Below are 18,834 nucleotides of genomic sequence, written 5' to 3'. Positions count from 1 at the left end.
CTGCCAAAAGTTTAATCTAACCACTGATGATGAAGGCATGTGAGTCTGCCTTCAGGAGTTTACAAAATTCTTGCAACGGAATGAGTTGTGATGAATCAAAAAGCTGACTAACAACAACAATAGTAGTGGAGAAATCCTGATTGTTCAAAGGAATCTTGTTGAAAATGAGATCCAGACAGACTCGCAGAGTCAGCAGATCGTTTTCACCTCTGTCCATAAAACCAATACAGATTCAAACTTAGGTCATTCTAAAACAGATGCCGACCGTCATGTGCAACACAGGTGGGTCCACATGTGGAGCACATGATAACTTTACACCATGACACTATGTCCGGAGCAAGGACAACATATTTGGTGGGTATGAGAACCAGAAATACTTTAGTAAACTGAGTCTAAAACAACACTACCTCACAAAACAAGACAAGACCACTGGAAATGATGAACACATTGTGAGAGATTTGATTGGCTGGCATGAAATTACCATGTTCCAGTGCCACATCTAATCCATTTTGACTGGGAGGGATGGCAGTGATCATTCACAGCCACAATCTACCAGTCAAAATGGATTGCACATTTAGCACCATCATTGGCAGTCAATGAGCTCAATGTGTGGGATTAAACTTGTCTGGAGCTTTTTCTATCGTTTGTTCTAATGGTCTGCTTAAAAAAATGTAGTGCTGGGCGTGGGGGTCATAAAACGAATTTATAGAATCAGAAATGTTATTTTTAGGCCATATTGCTCAGCCCTGTTTTGGCCCTTTTTTCATACGCTGCCCAAGTTTCAACTAGTGCGAATAAGGGGGAAGCAAAGGGCAATTTTGAGGAGAGCAAACCATTTTTTTAACAGCCAGTAAAATAGTCACATTTGTCCACACCAATGGCTGGCTTGAGTGAATGTTCATGTCTTGAATCTGTTTCATACAATTTGTACTGGATAGGTTAATACTTCACCTGAGCAATGTTCTTGTTGAGCAAGTAGACGCCATACTCAAAATGAAAGCGTTCTCCTCGGGGGTACAAAGGGAATCTGTGAATGACAGGAGAAGAAATGTTTACGGACTCCAGCAACTTTTGAACTGTTTATTGTCTGCAAGAGAAGTTGACATCACCAAATAAATGATTGCAAACCAACCGAGCATAGAACAGTACGCTTTGACCATTAGATTGTATGGTTTTACAGGATTGTTGCTTGTTTGTATTGCTTGCTAATTTTTACTATGAGGGCTTCAAAAGTGTGTTGATCTTCCGAGGTGTATTTGGAATAAGATTTTTTCATGTTTTTGAAAGTTTGAGAGTCCTTGTAGCCAGCGGTGTTTACAATGGCGCACTCTTGCAGATGTTTGAAGAAGCTGGCTCTGCAAGAATGAGCCCTTCACATTAGTGCAATCCCCAAGCCCTGTTAAACTAAAAAAATCAAACTGAAGGTGGACGAGTCCAAACAACCTGATCATTCAGACGTTTTCCAACAAATAAAAGCTTTTCTATCTATACAGTGGAAAAATCCTAGTGGTGTCAGCAGAATGTCTCAAGCAGGCTTTTTTGGGGGTGCCGTACCCCCAAAATATGCTGACATTCATAGATAGCTTTCCTGTTATTACGTGCATACAATATAGCTCCGAAACTCTCGATGCAAGGGGTATTCAACTGGTGAAATATTGACAAATTTTGGACGTAAACAACTGATGTCTCACATTATTTTTAGGTTTTACGGCATGATTGTGCTTTCTTAAAAAGCCAAAGTTAAATTTCACCCCCATTAAAAATATAGTAGTCTTTTAAAAGATCACATTGGCTTTTGTTATGAGCTAAGGATCTTTAATGGTGCATGATACCAAATCAACCTGAACATCAACTATCAGACAGAAGGAAACAAAACACAGCATGCATTCTTAACATCACTTCCCCACCAAGAGATATGTATGTTATGCTTTGTGATGAGGTTGCATAAAAAGTATCTATCACAAAGACACTTCCCGAGACACGCGCACCAACACACTCACAGAGCCGGGTGATTAATGACTCCTGTTCACTGCGTCTAAAAATCACACCAGAAAGAGTCCGGTTCACCAAACACCAGGAATTCTACCCAGGGACATCCAGTAAATCCAACTACAGTAGTATATTATTACACCCCAACGGGGAGTGAAGATGGAAGTGTGAGGATGAAGACTTGGGTGGACGCACTAATGGATGCTGGAATGGCAGCACACCGTCTAATCGGGAAGCATCAATATTACGATCCATAAGCAAATGAGTGTAAAACAACATTAAAAAAAGGTTCAGTATGTAAGAATCTCTAAAGGCGAAAGCCTTTGAGTTGGAACAAGCATGGGAGAAATGAAAAGGAAAGTACAGAGAGGAAATGGAAGGGTTTTAATCACTTGGCGAGTGGCAGCTGCATACACTGAAGCTGTCCTCTACACTAAACAATGTTGAATTAATGACAGTTCTAAAGGAATATTTGGGGGTGGGCGGTTCAGTCCTAAGGATGTAGAGTAACATAAGCAGAAAACAGAAAATTCTGAAGTTCTCATGTGCACATGCAGCTGGTATTTCACTATTTGTTATATTTTTATTTTTAGATCAGGAAAGGCTGAACATGTCAGTGAATATGACAGCCAGTTTAATCAACAATGTAACCAATCAAGCTTCCAATAAAAAGACTGAAGAAATCTGCTTTCATTTAGCATCCTCTATTCAAAATCTGTGTATGCTGCCTGGAATAAACAACAATTAAATTCAACATTGAAGCCATAATGTTTCCCCTTGTGAAATTGTGATATTTATCCCATTTCTGATCATCAAAATCATGTAGGGTGCCTATGTTGATATTGTTAAGTACTACCTCTCTTAACATTACATTTCCCTTACGAGCGCGAAGAGGAATAATTTTGGGTGGTTCTGTTAGTTCCTGACTTCTACCGCTTATAACCCGAAAAGCAAAATGATCTACCCGGACAAAGAAGAGCCACATTCATCCGAGCACACTGTTTCTATTATGCAACTTTGATAAATGGTGTGTAATGGTGAGTCAGTGGGTGCAAACCAGAAGAATTCTTCTTTTCTATTTCCACTCTGTGTATCGTCGTTAGAGAAAGACTGTAAAGAAGGGCATAGCTGTGCAGGTGGGTGGTCAACCTTGGCTTCATGCTAGTTGCTGAACGTACTTGTGGGAGGGCTTGTTACTGGCCGACCTGTTAACGCGTTGGATACAAGGACCGAGTATTCACTATATATACCTGCAAGGTTTTAAACGCTTTTGAATCATTCGTTGCCAATTGAACTCATCCATTTAAACTGGGAAGCCTGATAGCCAATGAGCTTATGTGCAATTTCAAATGGCAGTTATTTTTTTTATATCTGAGAAATTGCTAAGCAATTGTTAGCGAATGGTGCTTCTGCACTTCACGACTATAGGTGTTCAACAATACATCGATCTCTATCTGTACATCCATGGGTTATGGACAAGCTAATCCAATTTGAATCCATATTTCAAGTGTTCCTGGGTGTCTTTCTTAGTCAAATATTATTCACAACCACTTGTAAAGCACAACATGAAATTAATTATCAATCAATCAAGTATGGGCTGGTGGTTTTGTCACACACAGTTGACCTGATGGTTCACAGGGTCAATGGCCAACGTTTTCATTACCTTAATGACTAAGAGTAGACACATATATACACACACTTGTCTGTCTGTCAACCTATCTACACAGACAGACACCGGTGCGGTTAATATATGAACTACATTTTTGTCAAATCTGGTGGGTGTGGCTCTTAGTCAGGTGCACCTTAGAGTGAAAAGAAAAATGACAGTGTATATAGCATGTACATTCGGCAGATCTGTGACCGTTTTCCAGGTCAAGTGCGACTTTAGGTAGAGGACTGTGGTTTGCATGCGGTTCCACCATCTCCTACTGTGCACATGGTCCCGGTTAAGAGACATAAAACTGTTGAAACCTCGGAATAATAACTGCTTTTCTTTGAGCTCACCAGTTCTTCCCATTGGCCTCTTAGCCCTATTATTCATTCATACAATGTGCCGGAATGAGCCTACCTCGACAGTTTGCTGTTGTGTGGGGTTAGAAGTGGTGTTGTGTACTTTGAGATAGTTTTATTGTACATTAAAAACTTTTTTTTTTAAATTCAAAATGATTAGTTTATATTTAAGGCTATGGTGTATCTAAGTAAGGTAATTCTTGCTATTTAATGCCTGGGTCCTGTTCTCAATCAAACGCTGGACATCTGGATCACATCTTTCCAGCTCTCCCCCAAGCTTCAGCTGAGAAAAAAAAAGTGTGGGCGCAACATGTCGTTTGAGTCCACTAGACTTGAGAAGATCTGTGTGCATGCCAAACAATTTTCACATCTTATTTTCATACAATTGAAAAGCACTTTCAAACAGTGGCCTGCACTAAAATACTGGAGGACAATAGAAACGAGTTTAAAATTGGCCTTGACTGACACAACTGGGGTTTTGACGTGTTTGTACTTGAAAGCAGCATTATTTCACCCCCCAAAAAGGAGGGTTGGGTATTTTGGAAGTTTGGACAAAATGTATTTTATGCTGAGTTATAGTACTCTACCATTTTAACAGCCGTAATAGTAAACAAACATCATAATACACTTTTACTGACGTATCAAATTCTACTCCACCATTTTGAAAGCCGTAATATTAAACAAACAACATAATACTTCTACCATAGTATCAAATTATACAATCCTGTGCCTAAGATTCGACTAATTACGTTAAAATGACAACATGACTGCAATAGACTAACGTCTTGCTAACACTTTGAGAACCTTATCTCATGCCACCTCACTTATCTCAATTGGCCGCCTCTTTCCGACACTTAAATCACCTTTTTTTTTTTTTACATTGTTAGAAGTGGCTTGGCGCTTTCCGTCTGCCCACACATCATTTTGCACCGCACGGGCCTCTGGGGTCATGACCGCGTACGAGGGGCGTGGAACTTTCCTGTAGCATTGACCCCCCACTCATGCACACCGTCGGGCACTCGTGAAATGTTGTGTCTGTCAAGCAGACAGCCAAAAAGTTTATTTTTGATGCTGGATTTTGGTGTGAACATCCTGCATGGAGGGACTAGAAACACACAGAGTGAAGCGAGACCTCCTGTCACCTGGGAGTTTAAAATAACTGATTCTCTCCAGCTGTTGTCATGACCTAATCACACACTGCACTGGTCACTCCATCATGGAGTCTAATAATGTCTCACTTTTTCCTCCCACATACTTACTCCCAACTGTTTGCCTTATTATATACGACAATATATAATATAAATCATATATGACTTGTGTTATCTCAAACACAGACAGAGACGGAGCCCAAAACATAAACTCTGCCTTCCACTTTGGAATGAAATATTCTGTTAGAACATCATTTCAAAGTGGAAAAATACAGGGAACGCTTAACGCTGTTGTGACCCTGATTAAAATGTTGTACTGTACTTTCAGAATAAATGGCTAAATAGACATTTGTAAAAAAAAATTTGTAGATAACTATAACAGGCTGTCGGTCGTAAGGCAAAAAAAAAAAAATTAAGTCGTATGAAAAAAAAAGATTTATAGTCCGGACAATACGGTAGTTACTTTTCATGATGGATTAGAGAATTTCAGTGATTCTTTTCTTTTACTTTTATGATGGAAAAAAAAGAACAATCTCATGAATGAATAAAATATCAGTATTTTTCTAGTCTATTCTGAACTGTTTGATAAATGAGATTCATTTCCAACTTTTTGGGTTTTACTTACTCTCTCTCTTTTTCAGTGAGTCTGTCGGTGATGGTGTCTTTGATGGAGGAGCGGGAACCCTTGTGGATGACTGGATACCTAAGTGGGATCTGCAGGAAGCACGAGATCATGAGGACCAGGTGCGCCGTGTAGCCCAGAGCAACGGCCACGCTCCCATCATCCTTTGCTGCTGGTAACACAGGAAAAAGCAAAGAGCAATTCAGCATTGCATTAAACTGAGAAAAAATCCCAATATTTTCCCTTTGGCTGCCATTAACAATTCTAGACATCAAATTTGTCCATGATCAAATTTTTGTTTAGCATGCCTTGCCACAACTGATCCAAGATCAGCCATTGACGACATGCTGGTATATAATAAATTACCTTGAAAGTCTTCAGAATTTGGCAGCTTCACTCCGCAGATAACGTAATCGGACACATTTGCCTGTGGGGTTAAATAAAGATTTATTTTAAAGTCAATGAAGGTGTTAATTTTATATTGCAAATCGCACTGTCACAATTCTTCTCCAAACTAATGAAATGGCTTTGGACTCACCACAATGATGGGATAAATGTAGGAAAGCTCAGAGAGAAGCTGGCGGCAGCGAAAGGTGAGCTGGGCATTGAACTTGAGGAACTGCTCTCTAGGAGTGCACAGGAACGATACAATAAGTTATGACGAAGTATACAATTGATTATGTATTTAAACAAAAAAGGGGGGGTTCAAGGTTTGATTAAAAGTACTTCCCGTGGAATATCCTTACAAAATTACATTGTTATGTCCCCGGTTAATGGAGGCATTGCAATTTTAAATTTGAAATGAATTCCTGTAATTAATCAGCTCTCTGAGACAAAAATAAAAATCTGGCTCTGAAGATCAATGTGCTTACATCCCCAGAATATATCTAAGAAATGTCCATTTAATTTCTCCCCGAATAACACAAAAATAACAATTTTAATGAGTTTTTGCAACCATTTTTTATATAGGTTCTAGTTATATATGACACAAAGTTGCAAAAGAGAAATCTAAATGGATTGTATTTGCATTGCCTGCTCAGAATTCTAAAAATTGTCATTTTTTTAGGTAACTTGTTTGTAGAATTCTAAAAAGAATCTTGACCTTTTGTCATTTGCCTCATTTTGACAAGCATCTGCCTCGTAAAGACAAGAGAGGAGATAATTCACAATGTATGAAATCACTCAAATATTGCTACGGGCTTTACCTTATCTAATCATTTAAGCTCAGACGCATGCTCTTAACAAATAATTGTTATTGAACACGCAAGCATGCGCCCATGTTCACACACACTGGAAAAGTTCGCACTTTCAAGCCTCATGTTACCACTTTTTTAAAAATGTGCATTTCATTTGTGAAAGAACATTAAATAAGTGCATTGTTCAGGAAAGGTATTTAGTGCATGTTGCAGGCTGTAATTAGCAACACAGATAAGCACATCATTCAGTATAGCCATTAAATTTAACTGATTGCAATACTGTGCAGAAGTGTTTCTTTTAATACAGATACATCTTTAAAGGTTTTGTTTAATTAGAATAATTACAGGTCGACACATACCTTTTGGCAGTGCATTCCTTATGCAGGGTGGTTAAGGATTGTTTTTCATCCTTCAGGGCTTCATGCTGTGCAGCAAACAATTCCTCTAAGAGACAAAACAAAGTGTAATGGTGCATGACCGTTGGGTTATGTTTGGGTACATTTTAACAAGCAGGTACTTTTTCCATTGGCGAACACCCTAATTTGCAGATATTTTAACTTTAGGGACAAATGTAGTATTCTCATCTGACCACACATAAGGCACACTACATCATATTTGTCAAAGGGCAGAAAGAGAGAACCTTTATCAAGCAAATACTAATATAAAAACTACATAAAAAGAGTGTATGACATTCGCTAGTGAAAATAAAGCCGGGTGGCAATGTTAATTCAAGTTAGAGTCAGTTCACCGATGGAAGTGGTGCAAGTCTGAATTTCTAAATAAGAGCAGTATGAAAACGCTGTAGAAATAGAAGGATGTCCAACAATAAAAAGAGATGACTGCAGGCAAAAATATTTTTGAAAGATAATGCAATATCTCCACATGATTTGAAAGACTCATTATTAGTTATAGCGAATGCTCCATAGCAGTTGAGGGTCACCTAACCCGTTATGAGGTCAAGAGCTTGCTCATTTTAAATGCCCTTTTCCAAGTAATTAATAAAATGACCATTTACTGCAGAAAACCTCTAACTGCACCAAGTATGGATAGTGAAAAGCTAAAATACGCCTAGGAAGTAATAAACTCATAACTTGTGCAGGGCCTTACTAAGATCGTGTATTTGTTGCACTGTTGAAATTTTCATGACAAAAATGGCAAATTAAAAACCAAACTTGCATGCTACGTGATCTCGGTGATCATGGAGTGAACTAAGAGTATTACATGGATATTATTTTTTTTAAAGCAGAACCAGACTTTTAGCACAAAACATACACCCAGGGCCATTTAAATTTGTACTGAGTCGAACTCCTGCAGGAGGAGAGGTGGTGGTGGTGGTGGTGTGCGTGTGTGTTAGCAGTTCTTCAAAAAGACAGATCAGATAGGCCATATCTCTTATTGTGCTGATGCTTTCATGTAATTCCCAGCACTGCCAATCTTTTCCATCTAACCATCTTTTATCTAGTCACCATCCGTACTGGCACGGAGGGATGAAATGGAGCAATTCACGTGCGGTTCCCTTGAAAAACGGGCTATGTGCAATGTGCAAAGTCATGGTATTCAGGATGTACTTCTTTAAGGATGGGCATGTAATGAAAACAATATGGGCCATCTGCTGTTAAAAAAAAATCTGATCTTGGCAATCTATCAATCAGAAAGCGCACTAAAATCTCTTTAACAAGACAACATGAGGTCCCAAGGCGCTTGGCCAAGTTTCACAGAACGAACCAATATACCGCAGTATTGTGAAGATTGACCTGATCTGTGCAACCGCTACCATCCCCAAGTTGTGTTGAATAAAAGCAGAGTTGCCAAACGTCAAAAATGATATTTCGTAGTGGCTTAAGAGAATTTTCAGATTTTATGGTTTGGTTTACAATATATCCACACCAGGCCTGCACAATCATGGCCCAAATGAAGGTCACAATTATTATTTATCCATATTGTAAACACAATTGTTAATCACACTCATTGTATAACCAACACTTGAAAACCATATGAAGGACATTTATTGGCCAGGAAATCTGACTGTGATGCAGAGCATAAGCATAACTAAGACTAATAAACGCCATTCAGGGCCTGATTTATGTCGTCTTCCAAAGCCAAAATAGGGAAATTAGAGTACAATGACCCCAACACACCCACTATATAGAAGGGAGGGGTGAAATGACTTTCATTAAAATTCACATATGTGAAAAGGAAGGAGCATATTTTCGCTCGCCTAAACTTTCCGTTGTGAATTTACTGCAAAATGTGCTGTGGACCTCAAACCTTTGCACAAGTCTGAAAAGTCAAGTAAATTGGCTGTAGTCTGTTCCACTAAGTGGATTAGCAGGCACCGAGAACGCTGTTAAAACTGTCATCATGATAATACTTGGTGCTAAATGTTTATTTTTATTATGTTGGCAATGTCCAGAATAAAAAAAAAAAGGGGGGACGCATTTTTACTAGGCATCAGCAGGTCCAAAGCACTATTCTCATTATTATTTGACTAATACATGCACTAAATTTATCTTTATTTGCTACCTCTCATGTAGGCATGAACACGCACACACATGTAGAATCTTTGCTGGATGTTTGGGTTTTGGAGGCCATTTGTTTTGAGAGAGGCCAGCTTTCTGGGAGTGGGAATGATTTGCTAACGGGCCCTATGGCTACGTGAGAAATGTGAAGACCACACGGCCAGGTACAGATGAGATTGTGGCGAGACACAGAGGTTAACAATCCATCATGGACACCCTCTGGGTATACACCACATATCACTTACACGCAGTGTGAAACTGTGAAATCAAACTTGAAAAGAAAGCTTAATCTGTTATGTGTGAGGACTTCCAGATCGAATATGATATTAATTAAATCAATTACTCAGCGCTTGTACCGAATACTGTTCTTTCTGAGACAATGTCACGAGAACCCATCTTTAACAAGTACAAAATGTCATCTAAAAGCTACAAACACACCCAATGTCTCATAAGAAATCTTACTACAAATGAAATATTTGTTAAAGTAATTTTTTGAAAAGACTTGAAATGTTCACAAAGTGCAGAACAGTAAATTAGTATTATTTTCTTTTGTCAGAACAGTGTTAGTGCTTTTTACCCCTTGATGACGTACAGGTCAGATGCGTTTATTGGCGTCGGATACACACACAAACGCTAATAGCGAGGTGACAAATCCTACACTTGCTGCAATTGTACCTGCGTGCACTGGCTAAAATATTCTATTTTGTGTATCTGTGGGTTTTGTCAGCCTTGCCCCTTCATTAGGCCTCCAATCCCCAAGCAAAATCGACACATTGCAGTAAAGCACTTCCCTCCCTGAACAGCATCAGCTGAGAAATTGACAGCTTTACAGGTCTGAGAAAATTGCCCTTGGCAGGATATACTAGATTGTGTCCTTGAACGATCACATTCCATTTATTATGTCTTTTTTCATAGCGTTTGCCCCCCCCACCCCTTACTCCATCTTTAAACCGTGACTTCCTCTCTTGGTTTGATTTCTTGCAATGTGTCCCTTCGCACCCGCGTTAAACTGTAATCAGTTCCACATTTCTTTATAGAGCTGTATTAACCTCAAAACAATGAGAGATGTGCGGCATTCACTCAGATAACGTTTCATGAAAACGTCCCATAAAAAAACATTTGCCAATTATTAGTTTTGGTGTTGTCAGCGTCAGGAAAATCATTTACATGTGGCGCGAGAAAACCCATTTGCCCGTAGAGTGTACCTTTCTTCTGAAGCTGCGCCACGTCCTTCTGTCGCACTTCTATTTCTCTGCCGAGAGACTTCCTCTGCCGGTGAAGTTCACTACGAAGCACAGCTAAACGCAGGCGCATGCACTCCCGCTCCTTTTTCTGCTCAGAGCAAACAAAAAAGAAAAAAGAAAGAAAGGTAGAATGAGACGAGCATGTAAGAGTTGGTTACTGCAATGTATGTTTTTTTTTGCTCCTTCAAAAAAGGAACATTTACAAATGTCTATCAATCACCTCTTTTTGGAAATGTTATTTAAATGAGAAATTTGAAGTTAATGCATTTTTGGCAGGCCACAAAAAAATGAAGCGGATGTCCAGATACAGGCCTAGGGCGTGTGACCTGTATGGATCACGGTTAACCAGTTGTCCCATTGATAGTGAAAACTGACTCAGAATGCTGCACAGGACCTCATCTCCCTCTTGTGTTGCCAATTCTATATTGCAGAGACCGGAAAATTATTTTTCCGATTGTCATCTAATACGTAATAGCAACTTAAACACATGTTGAATTGATGAGCTTTTTTAACAAAAAAAAAACTTCATTTTAAACAAGTGATGTCATCAAAATATTAGGACGATTCAACGTGAAAGTCCTGCTCATTGCAAACAATTATTGAGTGAGTCAAAGATATTTCGAAAATATAACGAGACAGCGTTCGAGATAAACAGACATGCGTGCAATACGACAAATTCTACTTTTCTTGCTTTTTTTTTTTACCAACCCTCTTTTACCCACACGCATATACATCGATAAGGATCCCAGTCTGCAACGATGAGACAAAGATTATGCTTCTTTTTAACATCAAAAACGTAAAAATGTTGGAAAGCGGATGGCCTCCATCTTAAAAGATAGGTTAAAAACAGTGCCTGTAAATGTGGATGGCAATAGACTTTAACACAAATGAATCCATCTCATCGAGCAGCCTAGTTGTTGCTATGCGCCTGCATGAGGGTGACAGTACCAGGGCTTTATTCCTACTGAACATCAAACAGTAATAGGTCAGCTGTGTAAATAGGCACCAAGTGTGAGGGAAGCATGTTATAACCCAGAAGATGAATGGCAAAGGGCGGGTAATAGGTGCAAAGGGCCAATGAGTTGAGGTTGCTGGCTGCCACTCAGTTCTACTTTGATCTAGGCTCTCTAAGATGCTCTGATGGTGTAGGATGAAGCTCTCCAAAGGCAAAACCTTACCAGAACTACACAATGCTCCACTCAGTCCGAGTCGGTGGGCTTTTATGAAAAGGTAGAAAACAGGGATTAAGTGATTTATTAGCTGACGTGAGCTCAGAGGACTTCTAAAGAATGTTTCAGTAAGCAGGAAATATCAGAGACAAGACTTTGAAAGGCATCTTTGTCAATAAAGAATGGAGCCTCCATCTTGCGGTGGAGTTAAGCAGGGCCATTGTGCGGAACAGCTTTAAGAAGTAGGGAGGTCTGGAGGGGAAGGAGGGGGTGGACTGGGGAAAGTTTGGCTAATAATAAAAGTGGTATTAAAAATACGACCAAGTTTAATTGTTAAAAGTAATATTTTAAGTGTCTTGGATGTTTTTTGTAGCATTTTTTCAGAGTAGAGATCACTAAGATTGTGCACAGAAACCAATGGGGGCTATTTATAATGATCGATGTATTAAGTGATAGAAGATATGTCGACATTTATTGTTTGACATTATTTCGTCAATGGAAAAACAGCTATGTTTCATGACCGCTTTTTGAAAATAAATCATTTCAGAGTGTTATTGTATTTGGGTAATATTGTTGGTTGAGAGAGAGTGGAATGGAAAATGTCCACGTGATACGCCTAGCAGGCTACATCCTGCTTCATAAAAAAAACTAACTTATCAAGTGGGAGTTGATTTTGCCGAGTCTGGTTAGAAGTGATTATTTCTAAAAGTGGGTGTCTTCCTGCAGGATGATAATAATCATAATAATATGCTTATGGAGTCACTATTTCCAATAACCAATGTCTAACCAGGAATCAGGGCCCTGCTTTCACAGCTGTGTGGGTACCAATCCCAAAAATATTGCTATGCTCTCTTGGGTTTGCTTTGTATACCCACTAGAGGATATGACATGAGCGAAAACATGAACAATGGCTCGTGAATCAATTTTGACAGATGGCACATTTCCCCTTCCGCACTGCCTAGTTAGAATAACTGGTCACTGTATGAAATGAGACCTCACATTAGTTTGGACGATCCAAACACTAAACGTAAAATTCAAGTTAGCGTATTCATCAGCAACTCATTGAAAAAACTTAGGGATACTACAATAAGAAATGAAATTGCCGCTGTCCATGGTTATCTGTATATCGAAATGGATTTTTGCCATGTGAGCGTACATACCCGCACGGTGCACGTTGCTGTTGTTCTTAACTTCTCCTCAATCTCCTTTCCAATCTTCTGCACTGTCACTTGGGTCTGTTTGATGGCTCTTTGGGCTGTGTGGAGCCTGCAGTTAAGACAAAAAATCTTCAAGGTCTTTGCAAGTACTGTTGAAACCTTTCAATGTCTTGATATGCACATTTCAAACAGAATCACATTCATATCAGGGACCCAAAATTCAATTTTTTTTAAGCATGATGCTGATTGGACTACTCTAGGATGGTTTAGCTTGTGTACAAAAAGAATTGATTGAATAGAAGACCTTGGAACCTGGGACCTCTGGAAATTGCACCAAAGGATGAACTAGCCAAGATTTCTATGAATTTTCCCATGATCGTGCAAAAGAAATCAATGTGTTTGGAATTAACCTTCCAGTATATCAACAGAAAAGTCAAATGTCAACAAAAAACCTCAACGCTTCCAAGTATTTGATCATTCTAATGGATTTTAAACATGGAAAAAGTTCAGACTTTGCGGCTGACCCCCTCAATTATGAGTCATTTTTTATACAGTAATGTTAACTTGAAGTTTCAATTGTCGATTGAGTTTGTCAGCAAGGCCGATTTTAAACAGACTTGAAATTTTCTCCGGTTCTAAAATATTTTATTTTGTATTTGACACCCATACGCATGAATCGGGGTGAGGTGACGGTGATGACAGTTGACGATAGCGGTTCGGAACATCGGGCAGATCTCTTCACAGCTTCACGAGATTTGGTGATTGCCATGGGAGAATCTGATACCGACTTTTAACTCCGGGTGAGATCACTTATCGTCTCTCTCCTTTTCACGCATGTCTGCCCCCATCATTCTTTTTGTCTTTTGCTTGCCAATCAGGCCCGATCATACCACCAATGAACCACTGACTGGAAATTTGCCCGCAGAACATAAGAGCAACTTTTTATTTCCAACTCAAGAGTCACGCCAAACAACTCTAGCGGGAAGAGGGGTTCGGTTACAGGAAGTTATGACTATGGCTGTAACCCTTGAAGACGATTGTCATCTGGAAAACAAAAACATTTGATTCCTTTGACAGTGACATTTGATACAACAGGGTGGTAGATAAATCTGGCCTTGTGAAACTTCCAGTTAATCGAAAGGTTTTTTTTCCCCTAACGTACCTGTTTAGTTGAATATAATTTACATTAATACATTTTTGTAATATAGATCAATTCAACGCTGCTAAAGCATCCGGAGTCCTACTGGGTGTGGACGGGGAGAAATAGAGCAGTAAAATAAACCGCAATCACAGAAGAAGCAAAGAACAGAGGTCAACTAGATTAATTAGTAGCGCAAGTTTTGTGGTTGCTTTGGTCTCTTCTAGAATAAACACAACACATTACTAATTCTAGATTATGGAGCAGACTTAAAAAAAACGATGGCGTTTTATCATCTCATTTGCATATACAGTGCGTGCAAAGGCATGGAACTCACAATACACATCTTGTAAGATATTATAAAATTGTCTGTCTTATTTAAATCTTCTACATTTGCAGGAACTTTGGCAAAATGTGTTCTCATCCCAGTACATATTGTGTAAATATTCACCAGAGGGTATTCCTTTGGGAAAGCCCTGTTGTTACAGTGGATTGTGCTTACATTTCATAGGTGCTGAAAATATACTGTTTAGCAGCATACACTAGCACAATTTTTTTTAGGGCTGATAAATGCACAAGCAGGACTCCACAAAGATAGTCACTCAATCCATCTCCATCTCCCTCTGGTGGTCTTAAACTGTGCTGCTTCTATTTTTCCTAGTGAGGCAGGCATTTCATCACCATCCAAGTTTTATGTGAATTGTGCCTACTGCTAGTTTAACTTTAGTTATATTTACAGGAGGGTAGGTACTGTTGTATTGAATCCAAAACAAAACAACAGGTTAGTGATGCTTCAGAAAGTAAGTGGATATTGTAGCACACTTTCTGTTCAATAAGCATTTGCAAGTCAATTTGAGAGGTTTTTTGTTGATCCATTTCTTTTTTAACCCATGTTTCAGACCAGCACTTTACTGAATCATCTGTTCTATGGTCAATAGCCTTACCTGAGCAATGAGAAAACACTGTAAGAATTTCTAACTGAGCTCTGGTCGACCTGAAGTAGACTATTTTTCTTGCGCTCCAAATGATCCTGCAACAGAAAGACGGCAGCATTGAGGTAAATAAAGTGTTGCAAAATTTTTATGCCAGCTCTCTCTGGCAACAGACAAATGCCATTACCTTGTGATCAAAGTCAGCTGCGTAATAGCCATCATTCAAACCAAATATGATCTCATTTGTATTCCTGGACCGAATCTGTGTGAAAGAAAACAACAATACAGCTCACTGTAAAAACAGTAACCTTTTATCCAATGGCGAAAACGTACAATTAGTACATAGCAATGTAGTGCGTGGGTGCTAACCTGCTGCCCTGCGTATCTCAGCCCATCCAAATTGACCTTCCATTCAATAAGGAGCTGGTACTGCTTCTCCTGTCCTCCCCAGATCCTTACCACAAAGCAAGACACTGAGGTGTCCAGAAGGTCCGGCAACATGCCAAAGTCCAGACTCCTCCAGGTCGGATTCTTAAAAACACATAATTTAATATAAGTCCTCTACTCATGACTTGAAATGTTAAAAAATACCTTTCAATGTACCTAGTAAGTGTTTTTTTATTTATTTCAATCCGTTGGAGGGATTTATAAACTGAACAACACAGCTCAAAACTAGTGAGAGTGACTCAGGAAGTAAAAAACTATAGCTCAATGAAAACAGGAAGGTTTAAGCGGAAACATTTCTCAAGATTGATGGGGCAACTGAGACAAAATACTAGAAAGCTCTCGTCAGCAACAATGTTAAATAGCTTGAGGGGAAAGTTGAGCTGACCGTTGAAAGGAATCATGTCTTCCTGTACTACTTTACATAAGCTACATTCAGACCACAGGTCTTAACACACAAAGTGAACTTTTTGGGGGTCTTATTTCATATTTTTACGTGACCGTTCAGACTATAATTACCGTAGCGACCAAAAAATGACATGCGCGTGTAAAACTGAAATATTGTTGCCCATTAATATTAAGTTAAATGGTCTAACGTTGTTTCTGCAAGTATGTTGACCATTGAAAAACAGCCTTATTATCCTAATAATACTCATTAAACGCAAAAGCAAACATACTCACCAGAGAGTCACGTATGACTTCACTCTTGTAAAAATCTAAAAGAAATGAGAACCCATTAAAAGGGAGGAGGAAAAAAAAAGATGGAAAATCCAAGTCATTCAAAGTACTGTATTCTATTGAAAGTCATTTTTGTGAGTTTTCAACTACTAGACAACCTGTGCACGACAAAAATAAACGTATCTGCTAGTCAAATGAACTGACCACTAGATATGCGATCCCCCATACAGAGATGGAGGGTGAAGTACGTATCCAATAGTGGGGAACCATTCCTGTTGACAATGTTTCTTGCAGCGATGCTCCGGAGATGACGTAATCGTCTCTGTTGTATAGACAAAATAAAACAAAGTGGTGTTAAAACACTGGGGGGAAAAAAAATAAGATAAAATTCCCAATTCACAGAATGACAGAAATTTCCTTATTGTCAGAGGAAAATGGTGAAACATTTTGGGGAGTTATAAATTAATTTATGTTATTAAAAATGACGGGTAGGTGTACATTCACGGAAAATGGAATTAAGAGACTATGATGTAAATGTATTACACTGGTGAAAAATGCCTCTGACGACCAGCAGGTTTAGTTGCTCGCCTGCAGTCATACTGCGATTACACGGAAATCACGGGATTCTCTATATGATTAAGAGTCTCAGACACAAAAACAGGGATTGTTCCACATAGGACTTCAAGCTCCCCTTAAATTGTCAGTGTGCATGTGAAGCCAAGGCAGAGAGAATTGGTTGTGCCTGCTGGGAAAGTTTTCCTAAATCAAGCTATGGGAGATCTTGTTATGAACCACAATGGTGGCGGTTAAACTGATTTGAATCAGACACGTCGTAAGATTATATTTGATTGAGGAATTTTAGTGTTACACCTCATGAGGAAAAAAATGTAACATTGCTATGAAAAAAAGTTTCCCTATGGTAGTTTACCTGTAGGTAGTTGGGCTACCAATACAGTATAACTTTAATTTTATCGTCATGTACCCGTAATTGAAAAAATGTGTCACATACGAGTTTGTTAAATATGGAGCTAACATGTTTAGCATTTTTTTTATGCAGGCGCAGAACTTCAGAAGCCCTGACCAAATCAGTCATGCAAGTGAGCATGTGACATCAAATGAAATGACAAGAAAAATATGTAGAGAATTTCAATAGAGGGTCACTTGACTTGAATTAAAGAACAACTGACTGTTCCTTTTCATAACGGATTACTTTTTTTCGCCTGATTCAGACATATTTAAAAAAAAATCATACCAAAGTAAGAGAAACATTTTGTTTCGGACAATGAAAGTCTTATTTTCAGGCAGAAATAGATTACCCCAAATTGAATACAAGTACATGCATATTGATGGGAAATAATTATTGATAAATATTATTGGTATTTATATTATACATATGGCAAAAAATATAGGAATTAATGGGTAACGGGTCACAAAAGCTGTGGAATTTAGGATACTGACATTTGATTGCCTAAAATATTACCAGGATTGACAAAAATGTCAAAAGGTCACTTCCTGGTAAACACTAATACACATCATAAAAAATAAAATATTGTTTTCTCATGTTATTTGACAATATTCTTTCCACTGGCGTAAAGATGATAAAAGGGTTATATTTCCCTTTCATGTGAAATCAAGCCAAACTTTCTTTGAAAATTCGATGAGAAGCGTTTGACATTTTCGTTATGGAACACGTGGGAATAATAAACCATGAATCGGGTGTATAATTCTAGTGCAGTGTGTTCAAATTATAATGCATGTATGTCAATGCTTGTCTTTAGATTACACAAGTTTTCCTTTTACGATTGCAATATCTTACAGTAGATGCTTCTGGCACAAAAAAATACAATTAAAGTGTTTGATCAAGTACACATCAGGAGAACGCCACACGTGCAAGGGTCAATTGTTTTATAGTAATCTGTCACTAAAGCTAGCAGCTGTTTGTTAGCTTCCTAGCTAGCCGGACAGGCCCGCCTTAATCGCGCAGCAGCAGTTGCATACTGACATTAAACTCTTCGAACAAATGGCGAAAGCAGCGCCCGGCTCGTCCGCTGATCACTTTAATATTCCTCTTCGCCAGGACATTTTTACGGGCTTTGCACTTGCCTGTTGGGATGTGAGCTCCACGTGCAAGGCTCTGGATGATGAAGCTCCGGAGTTGGTAACAGAGGCGGCGGGGATGGCGAGAACCCGACCGGTGATGGAGCTCATCCTCCTGTCGGCAACTAAGCGTGGGGCCTTCGATCAGCAAAACATTTCATCTTTAAAGCACCCACAACGACGTGGCGATGAGGGTTTAAAGATCGGGGCACAAATGCTGATTTTACGGGTCACAAACGAGAACAGCTGTCAGCTAGCCCACGGGACGTAAACAAAGTACTGTAGGGGCTATTTTGCTCCACTTGGTTCGGAAATCCGTCTCCGGTTTAGGGCTGTGACGTCAGCGCATTTGATTGGCTGAAATGGAACGTCTTTCACTAGAATTTCGCGTGAAAAATGGAAGACTCGTTTGGCTATTGGCTAGTTTATCTGTTCCTCTTCTAATGTGGGCGGGGTTATCTTGAAATCTGTCAAAGAAGTAGAATATGAGG

The 18,834-nt window shown here is 39.1% G+C and overlaps 1 protein-coding gene across 2 annotated transcripts in view; it reads right to left on the bottom strand.

The window, feature by feature from the left end:
• uvrag (UV radiation resistance associated gene) overlaps positions 1–18,699 on the bottom strand; it is a 30,533-nt gene extending 11,834 nt beyond the window's left edge. The window contains exons 1-13 of one of the 2 annotated variants that reach the window (XM_077591985.1): positions 18,350–18,699; positions 16,451–16,568; positions 16,250–16,284; positions 15,494–15,655; positions 15,312–15,386; positions 15,137–15,222; positions 13,058–13,163; positions 10,690–10,816; positions 7,325–7,409; positions 6,308–6,395; positions 6,136–6,196; positions 5,773–5,941; positions 952–1,027 (exon numbers count right to left, since the gene is read on the bottom strand). In XM_077591985.1, coding sequence (XP_077448111.1) covers positions 952–1,027; positions 5,773–5,941; positions 6,136–6,196; positions 6,308–6,395; positions 7,325–7,409; positions 10,690–10,816; positions 13,058–13,163; positions 15,137–15,222; positions 15,312–15,386; positions 15,494–15,655; positions 16,250–16,284; positions 16,451–16,568; positions 18,350–18,454 — 1,293 coding nt within the window. In that variant the 5' untranslated portion in view covers positions 18,455–18,699. The remainder of the gene's footprint in view (positions 1–951; positions 1,028–5,772; positions 5,942–6,135; positions 6,197–6,307; positions 6,396–7,324; positions 7,410–10,689; positions 10,817–13,057; positions 13,164–15,136; positions 15,223–15,311; positions 15,387–15,493; positions 15,656–16,249; positions 16,285–16,450; positions 16,569–18,349) is intronic. The other variant, XM_077591986.1, reaches the window with a different exon arrangement.
• Positions 18,700–18,834: the final 135 nt, after the last annotated feature.

Source organism: Stigmatopora argus, chromosome 22 (genome assembly GCF_051989625.1).
Source record: "Stigmatopora argus isolate UIUO_Sarg chromosome 22, RoL_Sarg_1.0, whole genome shotgun sequence".
Taxonomy (NCBI): Eukaryota; Metazoa; Chordata; class Actinopteri; order Syngnathiformes; family Syngnathidae; genus Stigmatopora; species Stigmatopora argus.
Note: the sequence above shows the minus strand (reverse complement) of the source record. Positions and strands in the feature narration are given on the sequence as shown.